Below are 21156 nucleotides of genomic sequence, written 5' to 3' on the forward strand. Positions count from 1 at the left end.
TTAAAAAAAAAAAAACTCTTTTCAAGTGCATTTAATTGTTGTGACTAATTTCAAATGGCGTAAATCGAGTATACTTTGGCAAAGTGATGAAAAGTTTGGGTGAAGTTAAAAAAAGGCTTTTAGTTTGTTGACTTGAGAAATTCACTGAAAAAGTTCCAATAATTCATTATTTCGCAGAAAATCGTATTGAATTCAGTAATGTTAAGAATTAAAATAACTATTTTCTGCAATGGTTGCGTGTATAGATTTAGATAGAATTCTTACACAAGCACTGAATATTGCAAAGTCTAAGGATTTAAAAGTCAGAAAATGGGTTAAAAAATTAAAGGAAAACTTTAAAATAACATTGTCTTCATACAATAGAGTTGAAGTTCTATCTCTTCCGTTACATTCTTTATGGTGTTATGGTGTGGTAGTTCGTATTGGAATTGGGCATTATTAAAATATATGACGAAAGTTTTTGCTGTTCTATTAAAATTAAACTTTTTCGTATGTTACAATATTACATTTTCGACAATGTCGTCGCCATCGTTGAAACCGATTCAATGCTGTCTGTGTGCATGTGTTTGTTATAAGTTGTCTCGTTTCTATTTGATCCAACAATTTCACAAGAAAATCGGCACAGAATGAGAAATTAGTTTGAAGTTGCAATTGAGCAACTCCGAGCTGCAACTCAATTGAGCGAATGAGCACACCGAAAACTGGAGCACAAGATATATTTTAATCAGAATATTTAATCTAACTTCGATTCGAGAGAATGTAAAAATTAAGTTTATCCATTCGCAAAACTCGCATTTTCCCAGCAGAAAATAACGAAACTTAATTAAATTTACATACTTATATAATTACGCTTGTTACATAGACTGGATGGTGTTATACGTTCGAAAGGGTTGTTGAAAAGAATGCAAACACTAGTAATAATGATTTCGACATCAATTTCACTTAATAAAATCGTTAACGAGAGAGGTACTCTTCTGTTCCATGTAGTATTCGCTACTTGGTTCAGTCCTTCTCTCTTCCACTCTTTCCCTCTCTCTCGTAAATAGATACACTAATCCCAAATCGGTACAAGGTTTACACTCTGGCTAACCATCAATGAAAAATTGATGTAAAGCCATACCGTTTTGAAAGCCACATAAAATAAAAGCATTGCGCCCCCGCCTCAAAAACTCAACCCGATAAGATTAATTGAATCGTTTAAATTTAAACGAATACAATGTCCTACCTGAATTTGTGTGCTCAATTGTTGGCCGCACTCCGTTCGCTCGAGTGTGTGTGGATTTATCGTTTAACCACAGAGTACAGCAAATATGCTTGAGGCATTTGTATTTGTCTATATGGAATATGCTTACAACGACCACTTCAATCAATGTCGAATTCAATTTATAGACAGCACACCCTACCTGCATCCAGCATCCAGTTCGATCGTAAACTATAAAATCGAAAGCTGTATTGCGGCATGATTTTGACTCTACGGTAAGACTTTCGGTGTCTCGTTCATCTGGTTTTCGTGCGAACCAATTCCGGTGTCTGTGTGCAGTGCTTTTGGTATCTCAAGTAGATTACGATATTTCCTTCCATTCATATATCATGCTTGTATTCGAAACGAATCGTTTTTTGGCTCTCATCGAATGTCATCATTACCGTCAAATTCACATCGATTTCGAGTTCTTATGTGAGAACCTTTATACGTTTACCTGTCATCGATAAATATAAATAATCGAAAAAATGCACAAACAACCCCGGAATTGATGATTTCAACTTTTCTTCGGTGTAATTGAAATTGTCGTGAAATGTCATTTGATTGCATCATATAAATGTAATCGCCTAATCTTGTTCGTAATGCTTGTCCCGTTTGAATCCCTATTCAATCCTCATCATCATTTCGACGGGATTATTTATAGGATCATTAATTATAAAGAGAAAAGCATTTGGTTTGATTTCAACACATTTTCATTTAATGAAACGCATCAAATTGCTCTACAATTCTTCAACATTTTTGTATTGTATCAATTATTTTACCCCTATTTATTTCACATGTAAACCGAAAGTTATCATGTACAATCGAACCAGTTGGCAAATTCAAATAATTTTAACAATCTGAATGATTTTTTTTTGTATAAAACTAATTGAATTTCCACATTCGATCCATTAAAATCATTAAAATTTATCTCAACTTTGAAAAAAGTAATTTTGCAAGGCCTTTCAATTTTCGGTTTCGGGAAACTTGTGAAATTCAACAAATAAACCGATTCAAAGTATCCATTAACAATGAATATTCAATTCAATCCGAAAAAAATTTCGTTTGACAACATCAAATATTCAGCGATAAAAACTATGCAGCTGCACTAGCTCCATTAAATTAAAGTTAGATTTTTGTTATTTGCTTCTACACGTTAATCTCCCACAATTCAACCAATCAATTCTATAATATTTGTTCACAATTAGCCAAAATCTACACAAAAAAATCGCACACTGTATGTATTGGCGGTTGATCAAACGACTTTATTAAAGTCCAACTTTGATGTGGTTAGCGAAAAAAATATCGGTCCGACATTATTATATAACCAAATCAAACCAATACACATTCCAATGGTCAGCTCTCTTTTGATGGCATCCACATTTTCCAACGAAAATGGGCAAGGGACAAAAAGAGCCATACCAAATGTAAATTACACCGCTACTGCCATTCTACTGCCTTTTTTACATTATTGACACAATGCTGACCAAATGAAATTTAAAACTCATTGCAGATAATTTTTCAATAAAAATTATGTGGTTGGACCGTCTGGTTTAATAGTTAGTGAAAATGGGAAAATTACAATTTTTCAAAATTGGTTTTATTGACCGTTGGTTCAGGTTTCCATAAAAGAGATATTATATTTGATATTTAATGAATGACTTTGGCTTACCATATAATTTTCGATTTATTTGAACGTTTCATTTTCTGTTTTATGTTTGACGTGTTTTTCATTACGATTGATGTGTATATGTAAATGATGGACTTTGAAACCGCAGGAATGTGTTTTTCAATCAAAATCCATTTTGCATTACTATAAAAATTGACTCATTTTAAATAACGTCAAATCAGACAACGCCGATGACTTCACTTTTATTATTTGTTATATAATGCTTTGCGGTAGTGAATTCAATGGCATCCACGATGGATTCGTTCTACAGAACCTTAATGGAGACAAAACTTTCGAATTGAAAAAATCTTTAATTTTAAAAGATTTCCTGAAAAACAAAAAGATATAATGCTCAAAGAAACTGCTAATTAATAAATATTACACGGTTCATTGTGCAAAGCATACCACATAGTAAGCTCATTTAAGAGAAATGTTGATAACCCAATTAGAATCAAATGTAAAAATATATTTTTGGGTAGATGTGCCTGAGTCAAATCATACGTTACTGAAAAATACAATTACAAAACAAAAAAATGCCCAAATTATTTTTACACTCGATCTTTCAACCAATTTACAGCGAGATAGACGTAAATGAATGGCATAGTCCATTTAACGTAAAACTGAAAGATCAAAAATAAGTTCATATATATAGTGTATGTAATATTGACAATATGACATTGTGTAACTACTTTTTCAATGGATGCCGGCATTTAAATTACAATTTAATTGCATTTTTTCTCTGCCATTGGCATACATCCATATCGATACCACGTCAACCAAATCGGAAATGCAATGGATTACATTTTATTGGACGCGCCTTTTTTACTTGATAGTTTTTGCTGTGAATGTGTGGCGTTGTCAGTGGCGTTTTACTTTTATGGTCGAAATGAATAAATAAATGTACGAAATAAACCAATTAAACAGACAAACAACAATAAACTATTGTCTGCCATGCATAAAATACGTCTGTTTCGGTTTCGGACACCAATTAATTGTTGTTACGGTCTCATTTTTTATCACTATAGAAATATTTTCAAATGCAATGCCATTTTTGGTGCCGGATATCAAGTCAACTTGGGTGCATAAATGATGGCCACTCTCAGCGAAACAAAAAATAATCCAACACCGACAAGCCACTAGAAATCAATTATTGTTTCTGACTTATACCTGTATCGAATGTGACAATATATTTATCTACTGGAAAAGAGAAATGATTTCGAGACAATGAAACGTTGTCTCCCTCACACATATACGTCGGTCTTGTTTCGTTTGGTATTCAAGAATCGAAGCACAGGCATATTCACAGGACATTTTCATGTATTATAAAATAAAAAAAGACCACAATTTAATTTATTTCTAACCAATTCGATTTCATTTGTTTCACCTCTTTTTCTTCTCTGTAGTTGTGCATCGTGTCATTCATCGTGTATGACGTGTAATGGTTCATCGGAAACGCAGTGCATAACATGTCGTACCGGACGTTTTGCTTTTGAAGGGAAATGCTTGAATAACTGCCCAACGGGTTATTATGGTGATAAAAAGCGTCAAGAATGTATGCAATGTACAACCGGATGCGAAACCTGCACCAATAACGGATTCTGCTTGACATGCAAAGAAAATTGGATCAAAAATAAAAAGAATCGTTGCATTCTTAACGGAAGTGATAATTGTGATGAATGTAAGTACTTATATGGCCAAGCAACAACGGTGAACGAATATTCCACTTGTGTTTATTGCTGCCACTGCTGCTTGAAAATATCCATTCGTTTTTGAAATAATCACGGAACGTTTTTAGTGTTCAGTGATGATTACAGAAGAGAGGGGGTTGTTTTATCACCAATCAAGCTGCCGGATGCTTACAAAACATAATAATCGTATAAACCAGTTGACATTTTCAATGCATTTGATTATAAAACTCATTCGAAACGATGTGAAGTTGCTAGGAGCGCGTGTAACCGAGTACCATTTCAAAGCGTTTCGTTTCAGTTCGATGTGTTTTCGATTACTATGCGACACATTCCATTTTCAAAAGCGTCATTTTCTGCTCCCCGCATGCCTAAACTTTTATTTTATTTTATTTTCATTTAACTGTGATTTCTGCTTTCAACAGCCACTGACCATGTGAAATCTGTGAAACGATTGCCATCCATTTTCTCCACATCATTCGATTTACTTTTCGTTTTCTTTTCAAATCGCATTTTCCAGCATTGCTGATTTTCTTTGCGTTATGCCAAGTTAAATCGCATGTTTTCATTTTCACATATCCCGACAGCTCTAACACTCACACACACACACACACACACACACTCTATCTAAGTGGAAAATGGTACTGGAGCAACAACAAAAAAAGAATCAACGAGAAAAAAAGACGAAAAGAAAAACGAAGAAGAAAAGAAAAAAATTGCAAATAAGATAATATGAGAGATTAAGCCCTAGAGTCATTGGGCAAAATAACGTATTTTATACGGATCATATATAGAATATATGACATGTACAATGGTGAACGGCTTATGCACATACTAAAATCATTTTTGGTACAATAAAACCAAATATCACATGTGCATAAAACAAACGAACCGAACACCATTTATCCTCCCCTCAACAAAGCCGAACGAAGAAGGAAAATCGAACGAAGTACAGTGAAAGAGGAAAAACAACCAACTCACATCGTTTATTATTCTATATTACATAAAGTGTAGATTGTGTTTATATCAAAATATGTAATGATGTAATAAAAATGAAAGCAAAAAGTACACGTTTACGAAAAGCGATACACAGACACCCAATGGGAGGGAAAAGAGACCCGAAGAAGTGAATGCAAAGAAATTGGCTTTTGAGCTTGTGTGTGAAAATAGTAGCGCGCCAAATTCTCATGTATTGGAGAGCATCAAGGCAAGAGTAAATGTGATGCGATTCAAGCCATTTCGACAGGCGCTACACATAGCATTAAGTATACAACTACTCATAGCGTTTGTACGCGTGTTGTTTACTCATTATGTTTGTTCATTCAGTCTATTTTATGGCCATTTGTTGAGAATATCAATAGCTTTTTTTCGTTTTCAACGACTCTCGCATATTGGATAGTGTTCGCTGGATGCGATTTTCCATTACATTCGACTAATACTATAATATAATCGCGTCATGTGAATTAACTCGTGTTTTTTTGTATTCGGATCCCATTGTTTTGCTCTTTTTATATTAAACTGTTGAAAGTAATGGGGAGCACAAGAAAATAACGATGAAAAAAACCACACAGCTGAATCTGGAATTCGAAGAAATTAACGCCAGCGATGCTCATCAGTATAAAACGATTCACATGTTAAATTCACCCCAAAAACTTCAACTTTCCAACATACGTGTTTAACTCTTGGATATGCTAGAAATCTATGTGTCAAAAAAGGGAAAAAGCGAATATTTTTCGTTGATCTTGGTTGAATAACGGATGAATTTGATATTAACAAGATCACAATAAACACAACCCAACACATAAAGTATGCAGAAACTAACGCTATTCAAGAACATGACACGATAGTGTATACTGAATTACGCTAAGAACTTGAAAGAGCGAAAAGAATGAAAGTCGAATGAATCTATGTATGTAAACGGGCGCTCACGCGAATATATATGTGTTTATTTTTTATGTACGACGTGCGGATATTTTCAACATTTTATATTCGAACTAAATTGGATTTTCTTCTTTATCAGCTGTCGTCTTTGTTCTTTCATCGTTCACAAATGCGCTACTGAGCACTTTATTTGCTTTTATTTTTTTTCGTACATACACACACACATATCACATGCAGCGTAGCAAATTACATCCACATATTTATCTCGATCTCTCATTTTTCTTCCTCCTCACATCGGGCCATCACTAAAGCATGCACATCACTGAGCTAAAAACGCAAAAAACATTCAACGCTTTTTATTTGTCATCCGATGAAAATCCCTTTATGTTTGTATAGCGTTTCATAAACTACATATCGCATCATTATGTACAGAGAGCAAAGTTCGTTCTCAAAAAGCGTCAATTTTTTTCATTATTTCAACCATTTCGCTTTCACAGCATACCACTAAATCTCTGCCAAGACCTTGGGCAAAAAAAAATCCAAAACTGACATAATTTCGACTTCTCAAAAATGTTGAACAACCATTGCCGCCGCCGCCGCCACAACTGTAGCTGCTGGTGCTGTGCATTCATCCGTTTTCTTTTTACTATAAATAATAATCAGTATGTCGACCAACTACTGTGCGCGAATCATTTTGGATTTGTGTCAGCTAGATAATTCAAACGGAATATTTGACAGTTGATCAAATTTGCTTATTCCCACAGGGATCAATGCCGCTCAATTTCATTATTCAAAGCGAAAGACAGAGCAAAAGAACATATAACATCACCTGTCCCCATAAAACCGAATTTATGAAAAGAAAAACAGCAATATGCGTAACATGGAATTACGCCTCAAACGTGCATTACCTCGCATATCACGTTCACTTTATTTTTCTAATTTAGTAGCGCAATTTTTTTATGACTTCATTCAGATTATTTTGTATTCGTTTGAAATCGCATAAACGCTTTAGTCTCAGGCAATATTGGTAATGTAAAATTTCGCCGAAATACGTCCGATGATAAAGAAATAAGTTTATGACAGTACACCGTAAGATAAAGTGGGGGAGACAAATTTAGATGCGAATTTCGTCAAAAATTCGGTTGTTTAATTTGTTTTATATAAGCATTATCATACAATGTAAAAATCATTAAAGCATGTCATTAAATGAGACAGAAAATTAGTGCTGGCACACGATGGCCATGTTGGACTTACACAAAAATGCGATTATAAATAAGCATCCACTTTATAAAATGATAGCGACACAAAAAAAATAACAAGAACAATTGCAAGCAAATATAAAAATACGACATAATTTTAAGAAAGCTGTTAAACACCATAATTGAATGAGTAAAAAGAAAAGGTACAGATCTTTTGTTTGAAATGTTCTCGAATGCAATTTATATTCAGAGCAGCCGACACCGTCACCGCCGTTGCCATCGTCAGTCTGTCTTACCATTTCGATTTATATCTCGTATAATTATTACGGTGAATTTCAAATGGTATAGAACTCAATTATGATTTACATTGAATCCAGATATAATAACCTGAGCAACCGAGCATTTATTATAACTTATTTTCTTCAAAATTTCGGTTGGATATTTTTATGCTTTTTTATTATATACTTATTTTAATTACAAAGAATTAAATTGAGTCTCTGCTTTTGTTCCGACGATTACTTAATGGAAACCATCATGTTTGTAACAGATTCAACAAACATCAAAACGTCTTGGTGGTGTTTGGCAAATAACAAAAGTCATTTTTCGGCTTTTGCTTAAATTTATTGACTGAAGTTCGTTCAGCCCAATTTAATATCTGCTTAAAACAATCTGAAACATATTCCAAGCGGAAATGACATTTTAAGTAATGGTCAAAACCAAATGTCCACATATGAAACTTTGGATTTTGTATACATAATTTGAAACGTGTAAACGTACATACAAAATGATGTTTCGTAAGGGAATAATGGGGAATGGTTTGAAGGGTTCGATTGTCTGTTGATTAAAAGTGTTTTGATAACGATAAAATTTTGAGAACATTGGTTGTGGTGCGTTGAAAGCATATAAACGTTGCTAGTAAAAGTCAGATGATATGGAAAGAACAAATGAGAAAATCACAGAGTGTGTGTCGTTTAAAGTGAGGCAAAGAAGATGAACATAGTTTATGTGAGCACAATTGAACCGGACTTGGAAGATTTTAAGCTTATTGCTGGAAAAACACCACAAAATTGATTGCCCTGGATGGAAACGTACGATTTTCGACTATTGTTAAATGATGCACGGATGTCGGTATATGGATCGTGCACAAAATGAGAGCCCCTTTAAAACTCGAATGTCATTCTACTTTGGTCATTCAAATGCCATGAACAGTGGACCGATTAAATGAAGAGTATCTTATGATAATGCTTGACCACAACTTCCGGAAATTCAACTCTCACGGCAACATGCACTTTAACTCTGTATGATTTTATCCGTATGCGAATGTGAAAGTTCAAGCAGTAATTGTAATAGGACATTGTATTCATGTTTATATATTTCGAATGTGAGCTCAAGCTCATCAGATTCCTTTTCGTAATTTCATCGCCAACCTCTTTATTTTCTTTCTCGTTTCCGTTTTTTTTTTCAAAATACAACAGCCGAATATTATGATAATGGACATTGTCATGCCTGTCATTCGACATGCGAAACGTGCGACGGACCAACCGAAAACGATTGCTTAACATGTGCATCGCCTTTGCTTCGTAAAAATAATAAATGTGTAAGTACCTGTGATGATGGCTACTATATGGAAGCTGGTGTTTGTGCAAAATGCTTACACACTTGCACCCAATGTGTATCACGAATGAACTGTACGGCCTGTGCAAAAGGATTGCAATTACAAAGCGGAGAATGTCGTACAACGTGCGCTCAAGGGTAAGTTATGTAATTAAACTATATTGCATTTGATGTTGAAAGTCGTATGGCTTTGACTTTGGCTTAGCAATGGAATTTCAAATATTATATGCCTGTACACACTGTGCTGATGAGTATTTTGTATTCGTACACACAAATACACACACGCACAATACACTCAATCCCAGTCATGCACTTTTGAGTCGTGTGCTCTGCTTTAAGGTGAACGAATGAGGGAGAAAAAGAGACACGCAGAGAGAGAGGAAGAGAATCGCTGTCACATACTACGAAAAATGCAAACGCCTGACCGCCACCCCACAAAACAAGCAACTCATACGAAGCAATAAAACAAATAAGCCAACATAACGTCGAGTGACACATTTTCAACTCCAACCGGCCACACTCAATACCGGAGATGCTATGGCTTACGCAAAAAAAATCCTTTCTATTTATTTTAAGTTTGAGCACTTGGTGTACATCCAGGAATCCGCACACACTTCATTCACAATGGCGTATGAAGAAAGCATAGAGCGCAAAGTGATGGTGAGCTTTCTCTTGCATTCCATAAAATATGGTGTTCAATGTGAGAATGTGACACATTTGCCAAGTGTTGGTCAAGTATTTGTGCGTGGTTTGCATTTGTTTAAAGTGAACGTTCTGGTGTACGTGTCATCCAAATGAGAATATCTTTTCAAATGGCGTTCTACGTTTGGCATTTAGGTCATCGTTTGGTTCAGCATGTGTTTGAGTTGTGCTCGTCGAATCTCTCTCTCTCTCTCTCTCTCTCTCTATCATTCTCTCTCCATTCTACGGACAAAGTGTGTTCATGCATACATTTGATTACTTCATCCCGTTTCACACAATATAGAATAAAAAAAATTCCAACCGAATATAAATTAACGTATTTTTTTTTTCATTTCTATTTTCTATCGCACAAATTTACCATCATCGGACGGATATCGTAATGCTTGTGCCATTTAAAATCCATAGGTACTACAGTGATCGTGGAACATGCTCAAAATGTTACTTGAGTTGTGCAACATGCAGTGGACCGAGACGCGATCAGTGTGTGACCTGTCCAAAAGATTGGCAATTAGCCAGCGGTGAATGTCATCCGGAATGTCCAGAGGGTTTCTTTAAATCGGAATTTGGTTGCCAAAAGTGTCATCATTATTGTAAAACGTGTTCAGGTAAATTCCCAAAAATGTCTCTCCAAGGCACACTTTTTAAGTAATTCACCTTTTACTCTATGCGCTTGTTCATTCTGTATACTATACAGTTTGGCGAACAATTCGAACGTCGTCCATTGTCTTGCTTTCTGCCTCAACATTTTTATAGTTTCATTTCAATGTATTTTTTGCCACCTGGCAAATGGTGTGTTTTGCATCGGTAATGTCCCTCTTGGCAGTCGTAAAATGAAAAAATAACTTTTATATTACAAACAGAAAAAAACACCACTTCTTAAAAAGATAAAGTGAATATAGCAAATTCATGTGCAATGGTTTCGTTTCGTTGTTTTTTTTCTTAAGTTTCAGCAATTGAACGCTTGCTTTTGTAAATTAGCAAATTAATTTGACTTTTGAGAATAATTAGACATAGTAAGCGTTTCAGTTGACAGACAAATTAATTTACTAAAGTATCGCAAAATTAAGAAAGAGAGAGAGAACAAATGGATAGCGACTCATTTAGTATTAAACGCAACTTGCAAAAATGCATTACCTTGCTGAAAATTACCTTTCATTTCTTTATTCAAACTCGAGAGTTTTTTGCGCCCCCCTCACTCATTGAGAATGCTTCCCCGATATTTTCTTTGAGAGCACTACTATTCGTCAGCGCGAGTAAGCGAAGTATCTTTTTGTATACATTATTTTGTTAACAAAATGAGATGACTTTGTTTAACTGTAATCAGAGAGCATTTCTTTTCGTCATCACGCTTGATGAGTTGTCGAGAAAATTGCTTAATTTAAAGAAAACTAAAAAATGTTTTTGAAGTACGGGAGCGACTTTATTTTCGTAATTTTGAATTAAGTTCGTCCATTTACCATTTTCTTCGTCTGAACTTCTTATTAAATAAATAAGTGACATTTTCTGCAGAATGCTAGACAATATATTTTCATAAATATTTATTAAATTTGTTTGAATTTCAGGCGCTGGTCCACTTTCCTGCACTTCATGTCCTGCCCATTATATGCTTGATGGTGGTTTATGTATGGAGTGCTTGGGTTCACAATTCTACGATCCAATGACTCAAACATGTAAAACGTGCCATGAATCGTGCCGATCATGCAGTGGTCCTGGTCAATATTCTTGCGTTGCATGTGCATTTCCATTGCATTTAGATCGACTGAATAATCAATGTGTGCCTTGTTGTCCAACCGGTGGTGCTATGCCCGACGATCAGTCTTGTTGTCATTGTGACAAGGATACAGGTATGATACAACACACCTCATTTACTTTTCGCAAACAAATTGTATGACGAAGAAGCAGTTGGAAAACACACAAGCACACACATAAAATTACCATGAAATTTAATTATTTTGCCTTTGTGTTTGTCGTTGTAATGAATCGAATGAAGAAAAATGGAAATGAAAGTGCGAAATGGTGCTTCCTTTTTTGGTGTGTTTGTGTGAGTGTGTGTGTGTCGACTGTCGAGTGGCTGATGCTATCGCACAGTGGAATAATAACGCTTTAATGTATGGTATGTCGTTCGAGTCGCCTTCGTGTAATTAATTAATTTATATGCAAAAATAAATTGTGTTATATCATGATAATAGGCGACTTGAATGCAATTTCATTTCATTGTGTGTCTCTATCTCTTGCTGTGCGAGCACGGTGTACTGTGAATGCATTGTTCTATATCCAATGTAATTTACATGCAATTTGCCGTTTCGTTGCTGACTCATTCCAATTTCTTTCCTTCTTTTTTATTTCACTCTCACTATCTCTAACTTTCGACTCTGCCTTTGCATTTAACTCATTTTTGGTTGTTTTTGTTCCCGTTGCCAATTATTTTGTCAGGTGGATGCATAAATGGTAAAATCATGGCGGGTAAGCGTCGCATTGCCAACGGTATTGAGGAGCAACAATTCAGCGACGACAGTATGTTCGGAATTAGCGGAAAACTGAACAACGATGGAAATGGAAACAATGGATTTGGTCACATTACACCAGCAACAACAGCAATTACAGCAATTGCTCTCGCAGCATGTATATTGATCATTTCAGTATTCGCCATAGTCGTTGTTGTATTACAGGTTCGTATAATCTTCATTTTTGAAGAAGAAAAAAACATGTTTTGTTGTTGTTGGTTTTATTCTCTTTTTATTTTCTGTGCCATTGACAAAGCGAATTGCATCACTCAATCGCTCTCACGCGTTTTTTTTTATTGTGATCGATTCATCAGCATTTTGACGATGTACAGAGTGAACCAGAGTGTCTTTCGTTCATTTTACAATGTTCTTCGATTATATGATGTAGGTAAAACGTAGAACAATTGAGTTGAAAATTGTGTTCGCAATCCAAACAATTGGTAACATTTATGTGAACTAAAACAACTCACTTTCGTGCTGTTGAAAACGACAATCGTAACAAGTCGTTGAAGCTTTTAATATTGTGAAAAGTTGTTATACCCTCAAGCTGCATTTTACCCACTTGCTCTGCTTCAGAAAACAGAAGGGAAATTAAAGAGCGTCATAAAATGCGATTGCAGCGAACGACAAAAGCTGTAAATAATCCAAAGGCGAAACAAGAAAAACTACCAAACCACTTGCCGTTTAATATGTCCTTGAACAATCACAAAAATAGCTAAAACTCATAACTAAGAGAGAAAGAGAGCGAAAAAAACACCGAGCGACAGTATATTTGATAGTGACAAAAAGAACTGGCAAAAGTGTTCTTCACTTCTTTTAACTTGCAGCGATTAGTTCTTTTTCTCGGTTTTTACCATCACTTTTTGCTGTAAAGTGTATACCATTTAGCTTTTGTATCGTTAAACGTTTGTACATACTAACTTTAAACGCCGGAAATTTTGAGTCATGCTCTCTTTTAAAAATACTTCATATCCTTAATGTTGTGATTTTAAAGTTGCTGTTTTCTTGTCCTTTTCTCGAACTTTTTTACAACAACACAAAACTAAACGGAATGTTTTTTTTCATTCGGCAAATATAAATATTTGAATCAATTTCTTTTTTCGATCTCCATTTCTATTATTAAAACTCTAGAAAAACACGAAAAATCGAACCCACACCAATGTTAGATATAACAAATTGTCAATGGATACACCACTGAATGCACAAAGTCATCGAACGCACCGAACAACCAACACGCTTATCGTATCAGCCGAAGAAAATTTGAGCCAACCAATGCTATCGTACAGTGATGAAGTGACTGACGACGATGACAGGGAAGACGATACAACCAGTATCAATATCAACGAATCGAAAACCGAACGGATACCATTCCATACAAATACATAGGAATCGAAATTGGAAAACCACACACACACATTGAATGAATGAAAGCTTATTTTAGCTTTCCGATCTATTTGTACATATTCACATTAATTCTGGAATTTTTGCCGAGATTGCTCGAAAGAAGAAGCAGAAGAAAACTTACCATATATGTAACTACTCCTTAAATACTTAAACGTTCAAAGAAAAAAAAAGAATTAACCAACTAAAACTAAATACTTTTTCTCTGTGTTAGCCTAAAGCTGGTTTGTTTCTTTTTTTTACCAATCCCAATCCTCTGTCCTTTTAACAAACCTTCAGATGCATTTTAATCAACTATTTTTTTTTTTCGATTTCAATCTGTTGATAAGTGAGATAAATTAAGACTCAAATTCAGTACAGATACAAAAGACCGCAGATCTTTTAGATTCTAATTTTAGTTTAAAATTCTCTTATTAAATTTTTAATATAAATTTGTGTTGTGTGAAATGGTAAAATGCCAGACGGTTAAACAGCAAAATCTACATGGAATGTTTCGTTGATTTTGAAATCGACACCCGATTTCATTTTAAAATTTACCGTTTTAACGTCTGACGTCTTAACATACACCATGAATTGACTATAAAATTAGGAAAATTTTGATACAACAAATGTATGAAATGCGAATGTTAATTATATATATTCGTAAAGTTTATTTTATTGTTTTGTTTGTGTTTTTTATTTTCTTCTGCGAGCGATCGCAAGAGAGCGAAAGAAATGAATGAATCTTTTTAGTGACGAACAAATTTTAATATTCGATCAAAAAAATAGTTTACTGTTTATGTTTCACAAAACTAAAAATACACGAAAAATGCCGTCTAAATGCAGCTATTATACAAATCTAACGGCGATGATAAGTGTAATGTATGGAAATATTTGATGTTAAAAATTGATTGAATTTAAAATCAATAACTGAATGAACAAACCAGAATATTTTATATATGAAAGTGAAGGAGATAAAAAAAATCACAAAAATATATACACATATTACATTAGATATATACATAATTGAAAAAAAAAAAATGAAGAAAAAAAACAATGATTATGAAGATGAAGTAAAGCCATGATGTTTTATATATATATACGAGGGTTAAAATCGTTTGTAATCATAAGAGAATAAGATACCGAAAAAGTAAATTGATGAAATCACAAAACTCACGGAACAAACCAGATTAGTGTAAATTAGTTAAGCAAAACAAACATATAAATAAATGAATAAAAAAAATGATTGAAATTTTCGATACGAACGGTCGATTGCACACGAAAAGCGCATTATTCATGCTCAAATTACTAATTACCGACAGAAAAGTTACGGATTTTGTTGTACATTTACATATATAACAAATTGAAAATGAATGATGAAAAAATTGTAAAATATGTTTGAACAAACAAATAATAATGTGCATTAAAATTGAATTGAAATAAAAACATCAACTGAATAAAATCGTCACAAAAAATATGTTTTTGAATTTTGTTAAAAGCTTTTCAACACTGAAAATGGTGGCAACTCTATGGTAGGTATATTTTTTTTGTATATATTCGTGATAAATATTTTATTTTTGCTGTGAATCTGAATTCGTCATAAAGTCACTTTGAGTTCGAACTTTATTAAATTCCAAAACCTGGAATTCAATTTTCTTATTGTTATTTGTTTAGTAACTAAACTTTAGTTCATGTTGACAAGGCTAAATATAACCATGAGTGAGTGACGCATCTAACTCATTTTTTGTGAATAACAAACGCATTCTCCTTTATTGATACTCATTTATGGAAAATTCTATTGGCTTTATCAAAACATTTTGTTCAATTTTTTAATCAGATTAGTATTCTATTTATTATAAAGAAATTCATTTTTGTGAAAGCAGCTGGGAAATGTGAAAGTAAATCACAAATCAACTTTAATTAAATCCAGATCTCCTTGAACTTTGAACTCAAGCATGTGATCAATTCCCAGTCGTATTTTTCTCGAGAAATTGTATTGTGTTTGGCCTCACGCAAATCCCATATCGTTCAGGCTCAGTAAATGATGTACGACAATGTAGCAGGGAAAAATGATGATACACGGATGAATGGATATATTCATAGTCCCATAAGTTGCAATGGCATTTCTGTGTGCTTGATGCAAGTCTTCATCAGAGAAAATTAATAGAAAAATATGATTTCCATGGTGATTTCAACATTATTGCTTTTGTTTCATTCTATTGATTGAAATTTTACTTCAATTGTTCCGACGATCGCCTTTATTCTTCACATTAGCGTAATACCACATACAATATAGCTTGTGAACTTTTTTATGGTAAATATCATATTGAAAATGTCCCAAACGAATTCGAATTGCTATATATGTATAATGTATATACAGACCAAATATCTTTCGGCGACTTTTTAATTGAATTGTTCCTTTGAATACTTTAAAAAAAGAATCACCTGACCGAGTGGCCACTGACCTGCCAAAGAGTGGGTATTCGAATGTCAACAATACATTCATATCAATGAAGAGGTCAATAAAAATCCCTTTGTTATAATTTTCATTCCGTTTGTGCTCAAAGGAGTCAGCTTCACATGTCAATACGAAAAAAATCAAATGTAATTGTTCGTGAATAATTAAACCCGTGAAAAAGTTTAAAATTTACGAGAAAATATTGTGCTCATTAAATATTCATGCAACTATAAGCCTTTTGACATGTGTACGGTATTTAATGTACTTGTAATTCAAATGATTATTTACGTATCAAATTAAATATGGTCGTGTTTTTGTTGCTCAATCTCTCATTTTCCATTCCATGATATTTTAGCATAGGTTGTTCCTTCTTGAATTTCAAAGTGTTATAAAGAATATAAAACAAATTTGTTTGTTGAAAAACTAATGGATGAAAACGGTTGTTGTTTTATGTAATATATATATTTTTTGCAAATCAGGTAGTAAAGGAGCAGCATGTATAGCTTCACTGGCAAATGGTTTTAGAAATTTCGGTGTCGTTTTCGGGGTACCCACAGTACGACTATAGGATAATGCGCATTATCTATGGCATCGCATGATCTTTAACATTTCGGAGCGATATGATGATGGGTGCCTCTTTCCATTTTGTACTAGTGTACTGGATCGAAAATGTAAATTTCAGTTTAAATGTCGGCCATTGTAGCCGTAATTGGAGGAAATTAAACATTTTCACGTTGTTCTGGAGTTACATTACATTTACAAAATATATACATACACAAAGCATATACAATACAAAGAAGAGCAAAAGCATAAAAATGGTATTTTGATTAAAATGGTGATCTAGGTTGTTTGGTGCTCACATTGAATGCAGGATGTGCATGAACTGATAGTTATAGGTATGCGGTAGGTGAACAATGTTATCTAATCGCTGTAATTTATCCTTTTTGTAGTTTGTATTTCGTAAAAGGGTGAAATAATGTACGACAATTTTTTTTGCCCGTAGTCGGTTGCATTTATAAATAAAAAAAAGGTTGCTCTTTTGTTTGGAAATGAAAATTAATCGTGAACAAAATTGTTGTAAATAATTTGAACTAGTCGAGCAAATAATGCAACAAAAATAAAGCATTTGCTACTGCTGATTTTCAAATATACTGAATATTCCAGACAAACAGAACCAATTTCAGCATTGTTTGAGGTAAATACCTTTGCCATCGAATGCTATGCAGAAACATGAAAAGTAATCACCAGTTGTTGGCAATTAATTGTTTTTGATTGTCGTACTTCTAGCATTTTCAACTATTTCCCACTATGTATTATGTATTACGATTTACCGCTTTTTTTTTCATCGAAATACTCGGGCGCAATTCGATGTAAATTGCAATCGGTTGTGTAAGTACGCTAGAGGATGAAGCTATAGCCGATGATGATGATGATGATTCAACGAGCCAACTCAAAAATGAATTAATGTCGACAATTATAGTCCATTCTGGTTGAGAAAAATGAACAAAGAAATAATTTATTATTTTCAGTGTGTATCGGTCGGTTAGTCTGCCGTACTGTGAGAGTACCAATTTTTTGAACTTATTCAAAAATCTATAAGCTTGATTGCGAAACCATTTTTCAAGTCAAATCGAAGGAAACTACACAAAAGCACGTTTCCACAGCAGAGAAATGGCGAAAGAGAAAAAACCGACACGCAAATTATTATGAATCAAGAATGTGCCAATCAGAGCATGAAAGTATTCCAGTACATTAAACTAATTACAAGTCCTGGGACTTTTTTTTTTCTTCATCTGGCGTCACTGCTCCAAACCGGCGATTTCACACTAGAATGCGACCGCAAAATACTCAGTTTATTCTTTTTGGTTGTAAATGGTACTGATGGCATCTGTGAAACCAAAGTACTGCTTATGCTCGTTAAAATTTGAATTAAAGGTTGGCGAGAGAAAGAAAGAACTGCGAATGATAGATAGAGAGAAAGGGCGAAACAGAAAAAAATAGATGTTCGAAATCGTGGTGCATTTTGTAATCGAGCCCGAGGACAGAAGAGGATTCATTTAGTTCGTGAATGGCAAGTAAAACGAACAAAATGTGTAATTAATGCTTGTATCTTTTACAGAGGAAAAAAACCTTTTTACATTCAACATTTTTGCAGATTCTTCTTCGCCACACAGGTATTTTAATTATTCTTCAGTCATTGTGTGGTCGCGTACAATGGCTCCACCATAATTTCGCAACAAACTCTGAATCTCAATATCGCGTGACCAACATTCTTTTTTCTCTCGCCCTTTTGTTGCTTACCGATATATTCGTAATTATTGCTGAAAGCTTCACTTCTAATTTACCTTTTCAAAGTTCGTTACAGATGGAAAACTTTGAATGACCATTGAAACCTCGGTGCAGCATAACACAGACGACATTCAAAGAAATTCATTTTCATCTTGATAAAAGTGAACTTTTTTTGCGTGGTTCTTCACTATTATCTTCACCGAAGAACATTTGACTACATCATTTGTAATTGTTTCAAAAAAAGAATATTTGTTGAGAGTAGACAATAATACATTTCTATTTTTAGCCCCATCCCGTATACCGTGCAAGCATAAATCAAGAATATTTTGAAGAGATTTTCTTGGAATTTAAAACAAACGAATCAATTAGTGCATTTTGATGAAAAAACATTTTTTATACAGCATTTGCATCATTAAATTCGAAGAGATTCACCCACAACTATGTTTTAAGCCTGCATAAATTACGTGCTATTAAAATGAAGAAGCACAATAAGCGTGTGGCAATGCACATTTTATTCGAATTAAATGAAGCAGAAAACTGTCGATTGCGTATGATAATAAAAACAAAGACTGAGGTCCATGCATACATACTGCATTATACAGTGCAGTGGGAAATGTACCTTAAAAATCAATGCGTTATTACCATACAATTAATAACCTTAACTTAAATACGATGAAATTTACAGTGGAGTTTTCGGATGTCACTAATTTAAATTGAATGCACCAAATCCGTTCATAAATTTAAATATATATTTTTGTTTAATGTTTTCGAGTCCTGGAGAATACACATGGTATGCGCTAAAGCATAAAAAAAGGAATCTCGGCAAATTTTCAACAAAATTAAACGAATTAAACTTTTGCCGCACAGTTACAGAGAGCGTGTGACAGGAATTTGTGTTAAAGTATTTAAACAGAAATGTGCCGGCAGAAAGAGATAACGAGAGAGAGAGAGAGAGAGAGAGAGAGAGAGAGAGAGAGAAACAAATATCAATTGATTTATGCTGTTATGTATAGTGAAGCCCGTGAATTTGCATATTCCATGCTGATTGTATGATCTTTTTGCGAATGCAATTTAATAACACTGGAGGTATTTTTATTTTTTTTTTTTAATTTCATTTGTGATTTTTGTTCCCAGTGCACAAAATTTTCTGTCGTCATCACGCCGCGCATTTGAATCGTTTTCGTGTTGTAGTCATGATTTTTTTTATTCGCTCTTGAATGCTGCTAACAGTTATGAAAAATGCAAATGAATAAATATGCTCGAGAGAAAAAGAACGTAAAAACCATTCCTCCAGCTGTAGTTATTCATTTACCCTTTTTTAACAACGAAATGCAATTTTTAAAAATAAATAACAATCGTTTTGAAAGAAACAAGTAATGCGAACAGAGAGTATGAGCGACAGAGGAAACAAATAAACCTGTCGTGTTGTACACATTAAAACAAAAATGTGTGATATTACGTGTTGTTGCTTTTATTTTATTCAACAATTCAGATATTATTGGCACTTTTTCCATTTATACAACTCATAAACAATGCAAAAGGGTGAAAATAAACAATTTTAAAATGGTGGAGCAAAAGCAATTAAAATTTATGTTTTTTTGTAACTTGCTCTTTATCAAATAAAAAAAAATGCACTTGTACACAATCGCTTGATTCCCCCCTCTGAATAATTGGCAAGCGTCCATTGCCATTAACATGTTTGCAAAAAGTGCATTTCAAAATAGATTTTTAGACATAATATAAAAAATTACGTGGCTTACTGGTTTTATTGAAGTGCGTTGTATTTTTGCTCTGTCTTAAATGTCAATTTAACAGTCGATCGATCTCTGTAATTGTAGGTACTCATTTGGCTTTATTCGCATCAGAAACATTTATGGTAATATTGAACAATATGGAATTTCGTGCGTAAAAACATTCGGTGTTGCGTTGTGACGACAAAAGATACTCTTTGTGCGTGTGTTGTTGTATAAGTATTTTGAAGTATTCTCCAATTAAATGTGACATTGTTCAGAATGGTAGCAGTGGTTGATTTTATATGAAATTTAGATTATATGCAAACCTTATATTATGCGAAATGTTGAGCCAAATGATTCATTTTTATGATATTTCGTGAATACCGACTCGCCAATATAATTATTAGTTGATATTAACTATTATTATTATTATTAATTTATTATTGATTTTTAAAATAACAATTCGACACCAATTTAAATTATTTGAAGAATTGCAATAATTTTATGAATATATTGTTTTACTTGATCCACTAAATGTACTAATTCGAAATATGCATATTACATACATATTACTACATGTAGTGTGATGAAATACCATTTCGTCATATGAAAAGAGAATGATAGAAAAAGAGAAATCGACTAACATCGTTTAACAAAAGTGCGAAAAAAAGTCCTAATTAGACAAGTGATTGATTATCAAACACGTAATTATCATCGATAATTAACAGATTCGAAATCTAGAAAAACATGATTATAGTCGTAAACAAATCATTGATCAACATGACGAGGTCGATAAAAAAAC

At 33.6% G+C, this 21156-nt stretch overlaps 1 protein-coding gene across 3 annotated transcripts in view; it reads left to right on the forward strand.

Annotated features, from left to right (window-relative positions):
* Positions 1–15004, forward strand: part of LOC116343073 (furin-like protease 2) — a 210287-nt gene extending 195283 nt beyond the window's left edge. For all 3 annotated transcript variants that reach the window (XM_031770962.1, XM_031770961.1, XM_031770960.1), the window contains 6 exons: positions 4313–4587; positions 9150–9426; positions 10396–10595; positions 11553–11834; positions 12424–12659; positions 13626–15004. In XM_031770962.1, the coding sequence (XP_031626822.1) occupies positions 4313–4587; positions 9150–9426; positions 10396–10595; positions 11553–11834; positions 12424–12659; positions 13626–13880 (1525 nt within the window). In that variant the 3' untranslated portion in view covers positions 13881–15004. The remainder of the gene's footprint in view (positions 1–4312; positions 4588–9149; positions 9427–10395; positions 10596–11552; positions 11835–12423; positions 12660–13625) is intronic.
* The last annotated feature ends 6152 nt before the right edge of the window (positions 15005–21156 follow it).

Source organism: Contarinia nasturtii, unplaced genomic scaffold, assembly GCF_009176525.2.
Source record: "Contarinia nasturtii isolate CC-2019 unplaced genomic scaffold, AAFC_CNas_1.1 Cnas_scaffold_928, whole genome shotgun sequence".
Taxonomy (NCBI): Eukaryota; Metazoa; Arthropoda; class Insecta; order Diptera; family Cecidomyiidae; genus Contarinia; species Contarinia nasturtii.